General features: G+C 43.5%; 3 protein-coding genes across 36 annotated transcripts in view; 1 reads left to right on the top strand and 2 right to left on the bottom strand.

Moving 5' to 3' along the window:
• LOC135102403 (spectrin beta chain, non-erythrocytic 2-like) overlaps positions 1-18,921 on the bottom strand; it is a 161,424-nt gene extending 142,503 nt beyond the window's left edge. For 28 of the 34 annotated variants that reach the window (XM_064007647.1, XM_064007609.1, XM_064007613.1 and 25 more), the window contains exon 1: positions 18,596-18,920. In XM_064007647.1, the coding sequence (XP_063863717.1) occupies positions 18,596-18,630 (35 nt within the window). In that variant the 5' untranslated portion in view covers positions 18,631-18,920. Of the gene's footprint in view, positions 1-18,595 lie in introns of all 34 variants that reach the window. The other 6 variants (XM_064007645.1, XM_064007644.1, XM_064007641.1 and 3 more) reach the window with 1 other exon arrangement.
• LOC135102410 (uncharacterized) lies at positions 4,882-7,231 on the top strand. Its single transcript, XM_064007675.1, has 2 exons — positions 4,882-5,574; positions 6,764-7,231. The coding sequence occupies exons 1-2, from the start codon at positions 4,969-4,971 to the stop codon at positions 7,157-7,159; spliced, it is 1,002 nt and encodes a 333-aa protein (XP_063863745.1). The 5' UTR covers positions 4,882-4,968; the 3' UTR covers positions 7,160-7,231.
• LOC135102407 (uncharacterized) lies at positions 5,645-8,236 on the bottom strand. The gene is made up of 2 exons (XM_064007669.1): positions 7,515-8,236; positions 5,645-6,561 (listed from the first exon to the last, which is right to left on the bottom strand). The coding sequence occupies exons 1-2, from the start codon at positions 8,046-8,048 to the stop codon at positions 5,794-5,796; spliced, it is 1,302 nt and encodes a 433-aa protein (XP_063863739.1). The 5' UTR covers positions 8,049-8,236; the 3' UTR covers positions 5,645-5,793.
• Positions 18,922-20,000: the final 1,079 nt, after the last annotated feature.

Raw genomic sequence — 20,000 nt, forward strand, 5'->3', positions numbered from 1 at the left:
TAAATAAATAAAAATATATATATAAACAAACAATGCATTCCTAAAACCACCACCACCACCACAACCTACTACTACTACTACTACTACTACTACTACTACTACTACTACTACAAAAATAAGTAAAAGTGAGATTTCCTTTTTATCCTAATGATCTGTTTCCTCCTCCTCCTCCTCCTCCTCCTCCTCCTCCTCCTCCTCCTTCTCCTCCTCCTCCCTCACGTCTGCATTCCTCCCACCTCCTTTTGTCCTGTGCAAGCGAGGGCGTGAAGGAGGAGGAGGAGGAGGAGGAGGAGGAGGAGGAGGAGGAGGAGGAGGAGAAGGAGGAGGAGGAGGAGGAGGAGGAGGAGGACAGGAAAGTGTGCATTGTAAAGGATAAAATGACAACACCCATCTAGTGTCTCTTCCTCCTCCTCCTCCTCCTCCTCCTCCTCCTCTTCCTCCTCTTCTAGCTCTTCCATCACCTGTTTCTCCACCAATACTACCTCCACCTTCCCCTCTTCCTCCTCTTCGTCATTCTCTTCTTCTCTTCTTCCTTCTTGACCTTCCTTCAAATTCTTTTCTTCATTTTCTTTTTAATCTTTTTCCTTCCTCTTTTTCACCTCCTCCTCTTCCTCTACCTTATCAAACACTCTTCTTCCTCTCTTCCTCCCTGTCATCTTCCTCCCTTCCTCCACCACCTCTTTTTCCCTCCAATACCATCACATCCTTTTCCCTCCACCTTCTCTTCGTTTCCTCCACTTCTATCTCTTCTTCCTCCACTACCACCACCATCACAAATTGTTCTTCCTCTTTCTCCTCCTTCCTTCTTTTTTTTTATTTCTATCACCTCCTTTCTTCCTCCCCCTCCTCTTTCTCCCCCACCACCACTTCCTCTTCCCCACATCTCGGTTCACCTCTCTCTCTCTCTCTCTCTCTCTCTCTCTCTCTCTCTCTCTCTCTCTCTCTCTCTCTCTCTCTCTCTCTCTCTTCCTCTGTTTCCTCCATCCATCTCCTCTTCTTTCCTCCTTTCCTTCTCGTCTTAAACACTTCTTCCTCCTCTTCCTCCTCCTCCTCCTTATCCTTCATTCCTTCATTTTTTCTTCATCCTCTCTTTTATTCCGGCATCCATCTCCTCTTCTTTCTTCCTCCCACACACACGACTTACACCTCCTCCTCCTCCTCCTCCTCCTCCTCACAAATCGAGCCATTTGTTCCACTACAGACAAACTACTCATGTCACGACCTTCCTTGTGTCTGTGTGTGTGTCTGCATGTCCTCTTGTCCTTGAGAGAGAGAGAGAGAGAGAGAGAGAGAGAGAGAGAGAGAGAGAGAGAGAGAGACTAATACATTTACCTTCTTTTAACCTCCCTTTCTCTCTCTCTCTCTCTCTCTCTCTCTCTCTCTCTCTCTCTCTCTCTCTCTCTCTCTCTCTCTCTCTCTCTCTCTCTCTTTTGGTGCATTGTGTACGTGAGTAAGACAATACCTGTGTGTGTGTGTGTGTGTGTGTGTGTGTGTGTGTGTGTGTGTGTGTGTGTGTGTGTGTGTGTGTGTGTGTTAAGTTATGTGTGGCATCCATACATAACTAAATGGTCAGTTTGTTTAACGCCCAAGGTGATGGTAAATCCGCTCTCTCTCTCTCTCTCTCTCTCTCTCTCTCTCTCTCTCTCTCTCTCTCTCTCTCTCTCTCTCTCTCTCTCTGCGTGTAAGTTTAAGAGATGCTGCGTATATAATAGAGAGAGAGAGAGAGAGAGAGAGAGAGAGAGAGAGAGAGAGAGGAGAGAGAGAGAGAAGAGAGAGAGAGAGAGAGAGAGAGAGAGAGAGAGAGAATAGCCGCCATTTTCTCACACTTTAATAAGAACCAAAACAACAATGACAACAATCTAACAAGACAATACACTCTAATAACACAAACTGCCACTACAGCAACGACACACAAACCCACACAGGTAATTAGGTCACGTGGCCAATGCGAAAAACAAACCTCCTCTTTAGATTCCCCCCATTAGGATCAGTAACACGTATTACAAGTCTTCTTTCACTGCATCCATAAATAAATCTCTTCTGAAGCTTTCCTCTCTTGTTGTCTAAGTTTTCAGCATGTCTTCTTTCACTGCATCCATAAAACCTTCTATTAGTCCTTCGTCTCTGTGTCTCTCCTGCCTGGTAAATCCATCTCTAGCATCCTCCTCCACACACACACACACTCCTCATCTCTCCTAACACTCCCAAACATCCTCCTCCACACACACACACACTCCTCATCTCTCCTAACACTCCCCAACTTCCCCAGTCTCACATCTCTGGCCTTGACGTGCAATAAGTTGGTATGAAATAGGTTTTCGTGTAGGACTGATTTCTACTGTTATCTAATGCACGAACCGAATGCTAGAGATTAGGCGTTTGCACATGGTGATGAAGGAAGAGCATAAGCAGTAATGATAGGGATCGGAAAGATAGGTTCAGAAATGTAATAGGCTCAGAAATGCAGTAGTTTTTATCTATATTTATTCATATTTATGCGTTATGTTATTTTTTTTTTCATTTAAGCAGTATAGTATTAGATAGAGGTGATAGGGAGTAGGTGTGAGGAATACAGAAACGAGGAGGGAGTGGGGACGGGGAGGCGGACATGGAGTGGGGTTGACAAAGGAGGTGTGGCTTAACTGACACGTCAAGACTTCTGGCCTATGATATTCACCTGTTAAAAAAATAAGGGTAGGAAGGCTGCTTCATCAAGTAGGGAGCCGTAGAAGTACATAAACTAATCTAAGCGCACATACACACATACATACATACATTTTAATACACACACACACACACACACACACACACACAAACCAAGTGGCAGTTTAAGGGTTAAACACCAATTATACGGTTTTGTGACTCGTCCCTGATCGGCGCCACACACACACACACACACACACGCCAGTTAAGCTTGTGGCAGTGTAGTGTCAACACACCACCACACCGCCCCACCTCACACAACACGACACCCATCACCACCACACCACGGTATCCTTGGCGCCCCGACCTGACCAGACCCGCCAAACCCCGCCAAGCCTCTCCGATCCCCGCCCCGTCCCGCCGCGGCTAAGGTAATAATTTTCCGTCACATATTTAGCGTAATTTCGAGGGTTTTGCAGGTGTTTCCAGGTGATTTAAAGGCTCGCTGTGTAGGTGTAGGTGGAGGAGGAGGAGGAGGTGGAGGTGGAGGAGTGTGAGGGGGAAGGGAGAGGATGTAATGGAGGATGTAATGAGAAGAGGTGCAAAAAACTACTTCGGCTCTATATCGTAATTTTATTTGTTTTAATAATGGAGTTTGCATTGTTTTTTATTTAATTTATTAACAGAAAAAGTATGACAAGTTATAATATATAATGAAATCTTGTCTAGCTGTTTTTTTTTTTTTTTTGTTCCCGGTTAAAATAAAACTTTCGTCATTTTATAAACTTACATTTTTTTTTTATTAGCACGCCTAGGATTGCTTTGGTGTTTGATTTAAGACTTAAAAAACATGAGAAATGTATCCCAAGTAATAATATCCAATAAAATCTAGTGTAACAATTCGTATTTTCAAATTTAAAATAAGTCCGTTGCTAGATTTGAATTTTTTTTTCTTTATGACAAGAAATTTGGGGTTTATTTATTTATCTGGAAAGTAAATATATATATTTTTTGTATTCAGAATATGTAACATAGTCTAGTCTGGCTGTGGTTTCCTTCTCCATATTATGAATTTTTTTTTGACCCCGTTCGTAAAAATTACAGGTTGTGTTTTGGATTTTTTTTTTTTTATTATTAATCAGGCTGGAAATGTTTTTATATTCCAGGTATTTTTTAAAGTATATGGCAAGTCAGAATATATGAAGTACTCCAGTCTATTTCCGTTTTTTCGAACAGTCAATTTCAAAATGGATTAACGAACGTATATAAATGTGACGTCATCAATGACGTCATCAGGGTATCGAGACCCAGGCCATCCCTCCATTCCAGTCTCTCTTCGTCAATGTTCAGTGTGTTAGCTGAAGCATATGGGAGGTTAGAATATACAACATGCAGTCCAGTCTGGGCGTCTTTCTTCTCGTGATTTTCCAAATGAACTACGGTACGTAAAAAATAGAGCTGAGACGGACATTTCATTCTTCGCGCGTGTCTGACTGTCAGTCTGTCTATACGTATGTCACTCACTCCTTCCGTCTGCGATACTTCACTTGCCACCTTTGTGTGTGTGTGTGTGTGTGTGTTCTTACGTCACTGTTTCCATCTGTATTTCTATCTACACGTTGGTTTTCCCATGCAAGTGACTATCTTCGCATACTAATTTTAATCTGCCCTTGTGTACGCATGTTCGTCTACACGTAATTCCTGTGTGTGTGTGTGTGTGTGTGTGTGTGTGTCGTCATCTCAGTTCACATGCCTGCTTTCATCTAACTATACGTCTTTCTATCACTATGAATATCTCTGCATGTTGATCTATTCTTGTGTAACCCTGTGTGCATGTCATTCATGTGTGTGTGTGTGTGTGTGTGTGTGTGTGTGTGTGTCTGCCGTACATTACCTCTGCATGCTTATTTTAATCTCTTGTTGTGTAAAGCTGTCAACATGCTATTCCTGTGTGTGTGTGTGTGATCTCACCTGTACGTCTGTGCTTCTGCATTGCCTCAGCATGCTAACTTTAATCCCTTGTTGTGTAAGCCTGCCTATCAACACGTTATCCAAGTGTCTGTGTGGTGTGTGTGTCTGTGTGTGTGTAGCCCCCACCCCGCTCACCCACAGCAACCACAGACCAGCCCACACCCTCCGTCTGGCAGCGCCGCGCCCCGCCTCAGTCGCCGCCAGGCACCGCCACCCGTGACCACCTTGCTCACACTAGGCTTGGGAACCCGACTCAGCCAGCCTACCGAACCTAAAGGTGCGTCCACACGATCGAACAATGCTCGACGGACAAAATTGTTACCAACTACCAGTGGAAAGCGGAAAGGCTCGTTGATGACGTCAGAAGCGAGCACCAAGTGGTGTACCGGACATTGTCCGTGTTCGCAGCATCGAAACGTCAGACACTGTCTGGTGTGGAATTATACGATACTGCCAGACACTCGACGAGCAAAGTCACTTGGTTACAGGATTTTCAAAGTCCGTCAGTTCATTAGTTCTCATCGTCCTGTGACCATGGCCAGCAGTACCTCAGTCAATGAGAAGAGTTGCCACTGGGACAGAAAAGAGACCCTGCTACTAATAGAACTATACCGGCAGAATCCATGCCTATGGAATGTAAAGTCTACTGTGTACAAGGATAGGAACAAACGTGTCGCGGCCATTAATGAAATAACGGCAGGACTGAATAGAAATGGATTATCTGTTACTGCTTCTGAAGTGAAGAAAAAAATAGAATCCATCCGTAGTCAATATAGGAGAGAACTACGAAAACAGGAGAAATCAAAGAAGTCGGGGGCTGGTGCTGACGACATTTACACCCCCATATTATGGTGTTTTGATGACCTCTGCTTCCTCAACGATGGCGACAGCAAGAGAGAATCCGTGTCAAGTATGGATAGCCAAGTGTCTCTTGTGCCTGAAGAAGTGTCTGATCATGAGGTGAGTACGTAATTGTCGTATATCTGTCTGTTTACCTGTCTTTGAATGAAAAAAAAAATGAAAAACCAAACAATGGCCATACATTCTTTATTGCCACAATCTACCTTTATAATACATTTTGTCAACAAAGCAATGTAAAATATGTTCAATATGCAACATTGGTGATTTTTATGATACATTACTATTATAATTTTACTCCCGAGTTATTGTAACTTAGCCTCATGTATGTCTGTTTTGCCAGATCACAGTACCTTCCTCATTGAAATATTTCATATACAGATTGCGTACAATTGTGCCGTTGATGGTGGTGTGTTCTTCATACTCGAGCGGTAGCATGCCAAGGATTTCATCAGCGTTTTCTATATTTGCATCAGAACACAAAGTTGGGGTGATAGGTGCTTTGCGAAGGTAATTATGTAGTGCAGTGCAAGCAAGAACTATTTTCTCTACTTTTTTTGGTTCAAGGTTAATGGCTTTATGAAACACTTCAAATCTTTTAGCAAGTATTCCGAATGCGTTTTCTACGGTGCGTCGAGCTCTTGACAGTCGGTAGGAAAACACACGTTGCTCAAGGTTTTGATTTTGATGAGAGAAAGGCTTCATGATATGACGCTTCAGAGGAAATGCATCATCAGCAACGATCACATATGGTAATATTTTTGAGCTGTTTGGGAGTACCTCATCATCTGGCATACCGGCAGATCCTGCTTCAATACGCTGGTTGAGAGAACAGTTACCCCACACTCCACCATCCGACACTCTTCCATTAGTGCCCACGTCAACATATATGAAGTTTGAGTCTGCATTGGAGACAGCCATTAACACTATGCTGTGGCTTCCTTTGTAGTTGTAGTAGAAGGAGCCGCTATCAGGTGGTGGCCTTATCAGGATGTGCTTCCCGTCAACTGCTCCGATGCAATTAGGAAAGTTCCATTTCTTGGAAAATCCCTGTGCTACACGCTTCCACTCCTCCGCTGTTTGGGGTGTCTGTTAATGAGAAAAATGTTATTAAAGGTCTTTTGTATGCGTTCTCGATATATATAATACATTATCCTCCTCTCTCTCTCTCTCTCTCTCTCTCTCTCTCTCTCTCTCTCTCTCTCTCTCTCTCTCTCTCTCTCTCTCTTTCACAGGAAATTAAAACGATAATACACGTTGACATACACTAATGGCTTGTATCTATTTCCAGATTTTCAATGATCCTATACTTCAACAAAATGAAGATGGTTCTGTAACCCATACAACACCAACGCCTGTCACACCTGTCCCAAGTACATCGCATGATAATGTACCACCTGCAACGCCTGAGTCTTCACGCATTCAGACTCAAACTACCCGAGGGAGAAAAAGGTCTTTACTCACTGACGAGAGGCATGAGGTGCTTGAAGAAGCGCTTCATCAACTGAAAGAATTATCTCGATCGGAGAAGGATAGCGATGAAGAAAGTGCTTTTGGTGATGTTGTTACCAATGATTTGCGAAAGATGAATGTAGAAAATAGGATCCATGCACAGAAACTAATTTCTGAGGTACTTTATCTGGGGAAATTAGGGAAGCTCACCTTTTCATCCAAGGTTGTTGGCTAATTATGTAGTACGACCATTATTGTCTGTATTGAAGTGGCATTAATATGTTAACAATAAATCTGTGACAGTTAAGTGGTAGTATGTCTTTGTCCCTGGTTTAGAAACAATATTCATGAACAACTTTACATATGTGACATATGTGTAGAGATGCACTTTTATATGACGGGTTGCGCTTCAACGTGGGTAATGTACGAGTGGCCAAACACCAAGCACTTGGGTCTTTTTACATACACCTAACAAGATGTATATAATGTATGTAATTAATCTCGCGTCTATGCTTAACTGTAGAGATGTTCTTCACATTACGCAAGTCATATTCATAATATATGCACCGTCACAAACAAGCATTACTTACCTTTAAGTATGGATCCTTAAGCACATCATAGATGGTTTGGCACATATCAGGAATGATTGCAGACAGACTCTGTTTTGAAATCCTTGTGCTGTATTGAAGTGAACTGTAGGAGCACCCGGTGGAAAGGTACCTCAACGTTGCTTCCAGACGTGCTGCAGGTGAAATGCTCTCCCTCATACAGGTGTCCTGCTTTGTTATAAAAGGTTTTAACTTTTCCAATAAATCGTAGAAGGTATTTGGGTCCATCCGCATATAGTTCGTAAAGTCCGATTCATAGCCAGTTCTCAATTCTTGCAAAATGGTTGCATGGCTTCCCCTTTCATTTCGTTTGTGCAACCAGTCCTTGCACCATTCCCTTCTTGTCATCTCCTCCTCCTCCTCACAGAGTACAGCAATGATCATGCTGCATAGTGCAATTTTTTTTAGCCTTCTTTTTTTTCTTGTGGACCATGGTAGTGATGTACTGCACCACTCGTCCAAGGCCACACACTGACTTAAATGCCTGAGTTGCCAACGGACATCACCTTCGAACATTGTCCACCGGTCTTTGCCCTGTGAGCAGAGTTGAAACAGTGGTAAACAGCCTCATCTGGTACCACTGATTGTTGCCAGATCCACTTCCATCGTTTCACCGCTTATGACGTCATCCTGCTTCTCCTCTGATATGGTAACGATTTTGTCCGTCGAGCATTGTTCGATCGTGTGGACGCACCTTAATACCATAATCCTGAAGCACTTCTGCCCGCACCTCGACTCCTTTCAATGAGCTCTACTTGAAGTGATACGGGCTTTTAAGGGTATTTTTTACAGTTTTAGTGTTACATTAACAAGATTTCTGTATCATTAATGAGGAACACTCGCGAACCCTGCTAATCCTCTTGGCTTTTGAAAAGTCGTGTTGAGGTACACAAGTAGTTTTCTTCATACTGGTTCTTATTCTTCGTTGATTTTAAAACTCTTCCCTTCCCACACCTCTTTTTTTTATACCACCAGCCTATACCACTCCATGTAATATATCAAAACATCTGTGCCTATAAAGAAGAGTAATTAAATAAGGCACTGTACTGTATGTAAGGTGAGGTATGACGCGTGGTGATGATAAGTCAGCCTATACCACTTTAAGCCCTGTATTCAGAAAGGAGCTGCTCTCACCACGACTATTTACAAAAAATCCGCCACAGAGATGATTAGCCGAATTCTCAAAGGTGTTTCTGTTAAAAATGTAGAAATCTCGTTATTGTCACTAGAACTATAAAAATACCGTAAAAACCTGTATGACTTTAACTAGAAGAGCCTTTTGAACGTGGCGGAGGTGCGGCGCAGAAGTCTTTCAGAATATAGTCCCATGTTTTAAATGCCTATACACAGAAGGATACTTTAATTAGGCACTGTACTGTACGGTGAGGTGTCAGGCGTGATTACTAACAGGTAATGACCGCAGCCTATATGTTGGGCAGAGACTGATCACCACTTCAATTATCTTTCCTATTAGCAGCCATATGGGAGTTTTAATAATGCCTGTAGGGGATATATGGTAAGGAAAGTGGTATAATGAATTAGTAAGCATATATTTAGTAGATTAGTCGTTCACGTAGCGAATTCTGAAAAGCAAAAGCTACCTAGACTGATCACCACTTCAATTATGTATCCCATTAACAGCCATACGGGAGTTTTAATGATGCCTACATGGTATACATGACAGACTGTGGTATAATGAATTAACAAGCATATATTTTTACTTGATTAGTCCTTCACGTGCCTAATTCTAAGAGGCAAAAGCTGTCTGTCTCTTAGTCGTGATCTCATGCACTTAACTTCTACTCCAACGCCTCCTCATGCTTAAGAAGTAATAAATAAACAAATAAATACATAAATAAACATCTAAACAAATAAATAAGACGTCTGGTGCAAGTTAAAAGTGTAATTTCGTCCAAGCATCACTAACAGCAAGCGCAGGTCTGGAGTAAACAAGCTCTCAGCGGCTGCAGTTTTATCATTAGCAGTAAAGCCGTGTAGGATTACCCAGACAACATCACTCACGCCAAGTCGCTGAGTTCATAATGCCAAAGGGATTCATGATACACAAGACCAGACCAAGCATATAATTATTGCATTCACTGAGTACATCGCTAATTTTAAGTTATTAAATTCCTCATTATATTTTTTTTTTCTAATGGATTCCTCGACTAGGTAAATGATAACGGTTACTACACAGCTCAGCATCCTTTTTTTTTTTTTTACTGGAATAATCAAGTAGGTTCTGTACATAGCAAGGAGGTAATGGGCAGGTACGCAATTTTAACAGGCATTATACTCATCATCAGATTTTACTGGAACAATCAATTAGGAACTGTATGTACATAGCTAATTTGACAGTACATAGCTAATTTGACAGCTATTTTACTTTTCAGCATATTTTAACTGGAATAATGAGACAGGCACTGTATGTGGGTCATCTTTACACGTATTATTTACAATTCACTTTTTTTTTTCTTTTTTCTATAGCTATTATACTCTCGTGTAATTCTGGACAATCTTTTTTTGACTTATTCTTCAAGGATTAGCACCTACAATGGGCCTCTTTTTACCAGCCTTTTTGTTGCCCTACGCTAACAACACCCTGCTTACACACAAAAATACACGTTTCATCATAGTTTTACAAGAATAATCAAGTACAGAGCTAATTTAGAACAGCTAATACATGTAACACTGAAAATACAAAGAACAACAATACGACATAAATCAGCCAAGTTAATGAACCACGTGATAATTAAGTATAGTATTATGAACCTTTCTTTAGAGTATCAATATCAGAACTTCCGCTGGCGTAACGTATAGCTGAGGAAGTCGGCAATGCAGATGCGCAGCGGAACAACAAAACACATGTCTCTTCCCTGATGACAAACAATACTTGCAATAACAATATACAGCGGCAGGCACGATCACTCCCGCCACCCATCCGTGACAAGACAATGACTCTTCCTCCTCCTCCTCCTCCTCCTCCTGTTGCTATTCCTCCCTCTCCCACCCGTGTTCCCTTCCCTCTTCCTCCACTCCTCTTCTTCCTCTCCCAACTACTCATGTTGCCTCCCCTCTTCTTTTTCCTTCCTCGTACTACTCTTTCCTTCCATCTTCTTCCTCCACTCCTCCTCCGCTTCTTCTTTCCCTCATATTTCTTACCTTTTCTTCCTCTCCCCCTTTTCCCTTCCCTCTTTTCCTCCACTCCTCTTCTCCCCCTTCCCACTCCTCGTTCCTTCCCTCTTCTTCCTCCCTTTTTCATTCCTCTTCTTCTCCTCACAACTCCTTCTCCCTTCCTCCTGCTCTTTTTTCACCCTCCCACTACCGTTCTCCCTCATGTCCCTCCCTTCCTCCTCCTCCACCTCCTTCTCCACGAGCTACAATGATTTATAGCACACAGCAAGGAATGATAACAACACTACAAATACCACGTCGGAACCAAAACCACTGTCACTTGTACAAAAAACATTCACAACTCACTCCACGATTACAGTTTTGAAGCCTGGGGTCCGTCCGTCTCTCTCTCTCTCTCTCTCTCTCTCTCTCTCTCTCTCTCTCTCTCTCTCTCTCTCTCTGGTTCAGTCACTCGTAGGCATACACGGTTGTCATTAAGCAGATGGTGACCGCCGCCACTCAAACGGTACCATGAAGATTAGTAGATGGAAATGAGATGCCGAGAAAGTATAGGAGTTGGAGTCGCCAGGGAGTCAGTCAGTCAGTCATCAGTCTGGCCCCAATACCTGCTGCCTGCTGATTCAAAGGTCCAGTGGAGGTAGGAATGAGGTGCAGTGTCAGCATTATTAGTTGTATTCGAGGTGTCAGTATGCGGATGTTCAGAGGTATGTGATGAACAGCGGTGACTAAAGGGAGAGGTTTACGTAAAGACGGAGGCGCAGAAGGCTTGAAGAGACGAGATAGATGCTAGATGTTGAAGTACAAAAGAACGTGATATGTCAAGGTCTTTAAAATTAATAAACAGTAAGTAAATATAACTCAATACAAATCAAAGTTAAGAACCGAACTAAAAAAAATAAATAAATAACCGCACTCATGGATAAAATGCATAAAGAATTAAAAAAAAACACAAATCAACAGTAACCCCACTCAAAAACATATATATATATCACATTATTAAGCCTTCTGACGGCGGCACAACAACGCAATACACAAAAACACAAAGGAAATTACAAGCAGCCATCAGACCTACACACACACACACACACACACACACACACACACACACACACGAGAGACAAACCCAAACCGTAAACAAAAACACACGACCTACACACACCTACCAATCACCACCATCTAGAAACTCGCACAACCTTCCCTAACACCTCGCACTGACTCCCAAACGCAACAACTCATAGGTAGAGAGAAAAGCGAAGAAAAGCGAGCCTTCCTTGTTTTGCTTCACGTGGCAGCTTAAGAAGGGTCCAGCGAGCGGTGGGTTACGAGGCAGTGAGGCAGGACGGGGGGGACGCGGAAGAGACGGGGTAGTGAGCACGTGTGTTGATAGCGAGCGGGTGGTGAGGGCGTGGTGGGCGCGTGGTGAGGGGGATGGCGAAGAGGCTGGTGCTTTAATAGGGTGCCTGTGGGTGCGTGAGGGTGTGAGTGTGCATGGGAAGGGATGGGAAGAGAGAGATTTGATACGTCTATTAGGAACTGGGGAGTTATGAGTGTTTTGGTACTTTTAACGGCGTGTGTGTGTGTGTGTGTGTGTGTGTGTGTGTGTGTGTGTGTGTGTGTGTGTGTGTGTGTGTGTGTGTGTGTGCGTGTGTGTGTGTGTGTGTGTGTGTGTGTAAATGAAGAAGGGGAGGAACACAAGAAAAGACTGGGGAGGAGGAGGAGGAGGAGGAGGAGGAGGAGGAGGAGGAGGAGGAGGAGGAGGAGGAGGAGGAGGAGGAGGAGGAGGAGGAGGAGGAGGAGAGGGAAAGAAAGAAAAGCTTAAACTGGACTTCTACGTTTACTGTTTAGACGTACACGTGACTGTCTGTGTATGTATGTAAGCAACACACACACACACACACACACACACACACACACACACACACACACACACACACACACACACACTGGTACACCTTGAAGGGCTTCTGAAACTCAAACACACACACACACACACACACACACACACACACACACACACACACCACTCACGGGTCGACGCAAATGAAGTGTTGCAATAAGCTTTCGAAAATTAAGTGTTCAATTAAGTGGTGGTCGTGTTTATGCAGTTGCTTCTATGATATTTTTATTTTTCCTTCACTGGCACTTTTAGAGTCTTGGTGCAGGAATGAAGCCTAATTGAAGAAGTGGGCTGGGTGGGCGGGTTGGGGTGGGAGGAGAGAGGATGGTGAGGAGCGGGTACCTACCACCACACGGCCTCTACACACACACACACACACACACACACACACACACACACACACACACACACACACACACACACACACACACACACACTGATTAGAGAGAACCACAAGAACAAGACTCACTTTATTACCACACACACACACACACACACACACACACACACACACACCATAATATTAACTCACCCCACAGTATTAAGTCTGTTGCATTAGCTTAACCAGACACACACACACACACACACACACACACACACACACACACACACACACACACACACACATATTTGTAAAGTATTTAACTTCCTAACTCTCGTTCTTCCATTTTCCTTCATTTTTATCTCCTTACTCTCTTTATTACGCTTTGTCATCCCAACGTCCTTGTTTTCCTCCCTCACTTATTCAATGTGTGTCTGTTTACTTGTCAACTTGTTTCACTTACTCTTACTTGTCTTACTCTCTCGCTTCTACATTTTCTGTTATATTCACGTCACCTCGACCTCCTTTTTTTTTTCTTTTCCTCTTTTCATCAATTATTTTATTCACGCATGTGTGCTTGTCTAATTGTCATTTAGCTTCATCTCTCCCTCTCTCTCTCTCTCTCTCTCTCTCTCTCTCTAGAAACATCAGGAATACTTCAGCAATAGACAAGACAAGACAGAGATGCAGATTGGCAGCACAAATGAATGATAGATGGACGAATTGACTGACGAACAATAGCAGTAGTAGTAGTAGTAGTAGTAGTAGTAGTAGTAGTAGTAGTAGTAGCAACAACAGCAGCAGCAACATTATTATCATTTTCATCACTACAATTATCATACCACCACCACCACCACCACCACTAATCACCATTCCTCTGCAGACATCGCGTGAGGGGAAGAATCAGCACTAACAGGCTATCAGACTGAGAACCGCGGCGTCACTGCGGTCACTCCCCCAGCCCCGCCTTTGTCAGGAGGGCGACCCAGTACGATGAATGAACCAAATAACCAACCATCACAAACACACACACACACACACACACACACACACACACACACACACACACACACACACACACACGCACAAATATCACAGCACATCAACTGTCTTAGGAAATCTTGAATGGACTTTTTCGCTCAGGAGAGAGAGAGAGAGAGAGAGGAGAGAGAGAGAGAGAGAGAGAGAGAGAGAGAGAGAGAGAGAGAGAGAGAGAGAGAGAGAGAGAGAGCCATGCAATTCAGTACTATCACCACCCAGTTAGCTGCCACCCGCCACTCCTCACCAGCTTGTCTCCGCTTCCCTCCCCCCCTCCCTCCCTGGCTGGCTGGGCTGTACCACATTAAGTTAAGGGTCTCTTTCTTTGCTCTCACTCCCTCACTCCACCCTCTGACATTCCACCCTGCCCGCCTGCCTTGCCCTGCCTGCCTGTCACTTCGATCTCTCCTTGATGCCTACTACCTAACGGCTCTACACACACTCACAGACACACACACACGATAATTTCATATTCAAATTCGTGCCTTGAAATATATACAAGTATTTATCTATATGATTATGGCTAAAACAGACTCAAATATTTATTACGTAACATCATTAACTTGAATACACAAAGAAAAGGTAAACTATTGATTCTCGATACAAAATAACAGATTTCTGAATAAAAGAGTGAAAGAGAAAGAGAAGAGGGTGAAATTGCATCACTTAGCACTGTCAAGAGTACCGTGTGAAGGTGGTGGTGATGGTGGTAGTGGTGAATGCAGCTGCCACGCCCCCAAAACGCTCCTCAAGGCTGCTCAACAAATGTCAAACACCACCTCCACCAGTACCTACTCCCCGCTGCCCGCTCCCGACACCGTTAGGAGCGCTGTGGTGTGTGGCGTGGTGTGGCGCAGCGGTGGTGGTGGTGGTGATAGTGGCGTGCAAGCGTTGGGTCCGGCCTGACTGTAATGTCCCCTCCCCTACCACTCTCAGCTTTATAGCAGTGCCTGCCTCCCTCCCTTCTACTCCTAGTTCCTCTATTTCTCCACCTCCTTAACCATTGATACTACTCTTCTTTTTTTTATTTTCTCTCTCCCTCTTCTTCCTCCTTGTTCTTCCTTTTCTCTATCTCCGTCTACATAGGTATTCTCTTAACTTTTCTTCCTCTTCCTCGATTTTCTTCTGTTTCTCCACTCCTTGAAGCAGAAAAATAAATATTCTTTTTTTTTCTCTCTCCCTCTTCTTCCCTCTCTCTACCTACTTCAACATAGGTATTCTCTCTCTCTCTCTCTCTCTCTCTCTCTCTCTCTCTCTCTCTCTCTCTCTCTCTCTCTCTCTCTCTCGGTATTCTCTTCAAAATTTGCTCCTCCATACTTTCCTCTACTCTTCTCTCCAATCAAACGTAAATATATGTGTGGTTCATATTTCTTCCTTCTCCTCCTCCTCCTCCTCTTCTCTTCTCTCATCAAACGTAAGTATTTTCCTTCTTAACCCTCCCCCCTCTTCCTCCTTCTCTACCCCCCAAAATCCGCATTCTTAATTATATTTGTTCTTTTTTTTAATCTTTTCCTCCTCCTCCTCCTCTTCCTCACTGGCATATTTCCCCGTTCATCACGTATTTTCCTGTTTCCATCTACGCTACTACTGCTACATTTGTGCTTCGTAATTTCCTCTTTCATTCTTCCCACACTCTTATTTTTCTTTTTTTTAGAACACCGAGACAAGACAAGAGTTACTTGGATGTCTTTGCTGAGAAAAAGACAAAAAAATAATAAACTCCCACTCACTCGAAAGTAACAGTGAAAATCTGAAAGTTATTTGAGATCTTTTTGTAATTAGGTTTTTAATTCTATGTCTGTCTAATAATATTTCTGCGTTAGTTTTTATTTGCTTGTTTTACTCTTAGTATACCTTTAACGTCTTTTCTTTTTCCTCATTTCTTCGGGTTATGCTGTCAATTAACTTATTTCACGTCCTTCACTTCAATTTTCCCTCGATCCTCATTTTCCGTCCAAAATTTATGGAGCTTTCATTTCTTTGTTCTTTACTTTTCATTATTTCTTCAAGTAATATTGCCTATCAGCTTTTTTTTTTTAATTCGCTACTTTAATCTTCCTTTTATATTTCAATTTCCCTTCTCATAAAAAAACTGTTAGTTCTAATTTCACTTCTCCTTTAATCAAACAATAACCAATCAACGTATTTTCCATTTTCAATTAGTCTCATTTCTCAGCTTTCACTTGTTTTCTTCCTCTCTCTCCACTTTATTCTTATTCACATTCATCTAGAAGTAAGAACACCCCCTTTCAATACCCTTACTCACTTTAACATGGCAACAATAACACTCACTTCATACATGCAATACAAAAGTCCCTACAAAATATTCTTTCATAAGTTTTACAAACAGAAACACTCCCCTTTCTAACCCCCTCACTACCTTCAACACTCATTCTAACATGACAACACTCCCATCCACTTCCTACGTACATACGATCTCAAGGAGCCTATTCGCAGTTCCCACAAAAATTCTCTTCACAAGCTTTACAATTGAGAACACTCCCCTTTCTAATCCCCTCACTCATTCTAACATGACAGCAATCGCGTTCAATTCCTACATGCATACAAATCCCTAAGGTGCAACACGAGAACCTATTCCCAGTCCGTACAAAAACCCTCTTCACTATTCCCTAAACTCAGCCTGCGGGGAACGTTACCAGGCTGGCCGCGGCGTAACGTTCTTTGATCAACCCAGCTCCCCCCCGGCCAGCCCCGCCCTTTCCCCTGTCCCGCCCCATTCCTCTCTCTCCCAGTCCCAGCTTAAAACAGACCCACTCACTCACTCGCTCCTCCCTCCCTCCCTGAAGACTGACCGTTAGGCACTCCTCATCGTTGCGGTCTGTAAATGCGACCAGGACACCCCTCTTGGCCCCAGCAGGAAGCCAGGCGTGCGCTGGACTTCGTGTTAGCTAGCCAGTATTCGTAAACACTGGCGTCCTACCTTCACTAATGTTAACAGGCTCTATTGGAAGTTATCTGGACTTTTCAAGGAAGATTTCATGGCTCTAGTGATGGATTTAACAAGTATTCTATAAATGCAGGGTTTAATGGAAGTTACGAGGGATTATCAAGGATGTTTTCACGATTCTTGTGACAGATAAACAAGTATTCTACATATTCAGATTCTATCGGAAGTTAACGGGGGTTTTCAAAGGGATGTTCGTGATTCTTGTGGGAGATTAACAAGTATTCTACATATTCAGAGGGGAGACGGCTCTGATAAGAACCCGATTAATTATCTTTTGGCCTCTAAAAATAGTACCGATGAAGAGAATGGGGCGTTTAAGAATGTTGATCTTAATATCAGGCAGGGAAATACTTCAGAGGGTTAGAAATGAAAGAAGAGGAAAAATTTAATCCTGGTTAGGTTGTCTTGACAGCTGGCTAGTCATCTGGTATTCGTATCATGAATATTTGAAGGAATTTAAATTGGAGAAAGTAATGATCGATGAAAATTGTTTCGGGTAAGTTTGGAGTAAATTAAGTTGGAATTGTGTGTGTGTGTGTGTGTGTGTGTGTGTGTGTGTGTGTGTGTGTGTGTGTGTGTGTGTGTGTGTGTGAACGAAAGTAATGATGACGATGGACTTCACACACAGAGAGAGAGAGAGAGAGAGAGAGAGAGAGAGAGAGAGAGAGAGAGAGAGAGAGAGAGAGAGAGAGAGAGAGAGAGAGAGAGTGCTGAAGAAAGTATTATTATGGTCAGTGGTCAAGAACAACTGGTGGCGGTGCTGAGGCGGGCAGACTGTCACCAGCAGATGTCTAGTAAAAACTGCTTGGTAAACACTTCCATTGTGCAAAGACAGGGACGTCAAGTGGCCTCGAGATACGACAAAAGCGTCAATGTTTGAACAATAAATCATACCCACAGAATGCTGAGGGAAACTAAATCCAGTGATATACTCCTCAGTCAAGAAGAATCAGACACACCTCAGCACTACATTGCGTGGGACTGGGAGGGAAAAGTTACATCCTGGTAACATTTATGACGATCACCAGTTTGTCTGTCAGTCAGTCTGTCTGTCTGTCTGGTAATGTAAAAAAAAAAAAAACTAAATATTAGCGCCAAATATTTCCAGACATAAGCGATACCGGATCTCCCTTGGGTGATGTGGAGGACTGGAATCTCTCTCTTCCTTTGCCAGTGAGTGCTCACCTACACAACACACACACACACACACGCACGCACACTTACACCACATTACAGAGCCTCTACAACGGTCGATAAGAATGTCATCTACTATGCGTTAACATAAACCCGGGGAACACGCAATGAATCGCTCACACACTCCCCATCGGCCCTCACACCCGACACGCCCCGCGGCCCGCCACTGCACCGCCGTCACTACTTTCTACCCAGTGACACCCGTGGAGGCTGGCAGGACCTCAACGCAATGCACGAACCAAACCTCCTGTCTGTTCTTCTCAAGTGGAGACGCCTGTAAATAGAGTCATTTCTCCCGTAACACAATGAGACGCAGCCCTAAACCAGTAGAACACACACTCCCCTCTCCCACGCATCCCAAAAGGACTAACGACAAAAATTCCTCCAGCGACTCTCCTTCACTCATTCGCTCCTCGCCGGCATTCATGTTGCGGCGATGAAAGAGCAATCAGGCATTGGTGAGGGACTAAACATGGAGTGGGAAAGGTATAAAGGAAGCTCAAACTCACCTTTCCAGTCGTGTGTGTGGTTGGAGGAGCCGCATGGGCTGGGCGGCCAGGAGGAGGTGGCGGGTTGGCGAGGGCAGCAGGACGGCCCCCTTAGCTGGTATTCCAAACGAGACTTTTCCCCAAACCTTTTCCTCACACTCTCTGTAACACCACTAGCACGCGCACTGCCGTCATGTACTATTTGCCCGCACTGCCTTCTACTATCTCGCGGGCGAATCAACAACTCCAATCAGCTCCGGCTTTCGCACTACTAAAAACTACAGCCGAGAGATAGCGAGCGAGCAGCGGCGCACAGACTGGACGCTCCACTGTGACTCAACTGCTTACCGCGCAAATCCAACGCGCTACTCGCTACTCCCGTGGTCAGCAGGTTCCGGCTAGTCATTATCCCCACACTCAGAACCCTCACCTGCTGCCCCTGCGTGTCGCTTCTACTTCTCTCAAAGCAGACTATCACTATAGTCATGAACTGGTTGGGTTTATAAGCAGTAAGATCTGTGGCTTGTTGAAGAAGTGAAGTTTTGTGGGTGAACAGAAGGCATCGTCAGGCAACGTCCGTACACGCCCTCCTGGGAAAACGTGTCGTACCGCGAGGTTGATCACTATTCACGGGTTCCAGTGTAGGTAAGGCCGTGTCCTTTTATATAAACACCTGAATAATTGTCTTCTTGCCCGACGTCTAACGAGAAGAACGGGTGTGTGTCTTACGTGGAAAAGAAGCCAAGTGCATGACAAGCGAGATATACCAGCATACACAGACACACACACACACGCACACACACGGGCTGCCAAAAAGGTCACTTCACTGGCATGTAGACTACGACCAGGTATGCTTGGGGGCAGCCACTCACTAACCCACCTTGATCAGTGTTGTCGTTCTCACCTACCTAGATTTTTTTTTCTTATCATTATTATTTTTATTTATTCCTCTGCTCTTTTTGTTTCGTTCTGCTTTGTTTGTGTTTTAAGCTGTGGACCGTTTTATTTAGTATTATTTTTTTTGTGTTGAGCTGTGACTGCTCTATTTTTACTCTCTCTTTCTCTCTCCTTCTTCTTCTTCTTCCTCTTCTTCTTCTTCTTCTTCTTCTTCTTCTTTAATTTTACATTACAGTGACAAAATTTATTAACAGACTGTAAAGTACTACTACTACTACTATTTTTTTATGTAGGAAGGACACCGGCACTACTACTACTACTACTACTACTACTACTATTACTACTACTTCCATCACCACGTACTTGCAGTGATTCACAACACATTTTTGCTACACTATCGACTGAGTGGATCTATACAATTAACTGGACTAAGCGACCTTGGACCCAATCGATTGTCATGCACGCACACACACACACACACACACACACACACACACACACACACACACACACTTACTCATAGTTATTT

This window comes from Scylla paramamosain, chromosome 7 (assembly GCF_035594125.1).
Source record: "Scylla paramamosain isolate STU-SP2022 chromosome 7, ASM3559412v1, whole genome shotgun sequence".
Classification (NCBI taxonomy): Eukaryota; Metazoa; Arthropoda; class Malacostraca; order Decapoda; family Portunidae; genus Scylla; species Scylla paramamosain.

Coding starts and splice junctions, on each gene's coding strand:
- LOC135102407 (XM_064007669.1), bottom strand. CDS start 8,048: ATGTTCGAAGGTGATGTCCGTTGGCAACTCAGGCATTTAAGTCAGTGT. Junction 6,562..7,514: donor TTAAGGATCCATACTTAAAG/GTAAGTAATGCT, acceptor TCTCATTAACAG/ACACCCCAAACAGCGGAGGA.
- LOC135102410 (XM_064007675.1), top strand. CDS start 4,969: ATGACGTCAGAAGCGAGCACCAAGTGGTGTACCGGACATTGTCCGTGT. Junction 5,575..6,763: donor AAGAAGTGTCTGATCATGAG/GTGAGTACGTAA, acceptor ATCTATTTCCAG/ATTTTCAATGATCCTATACT.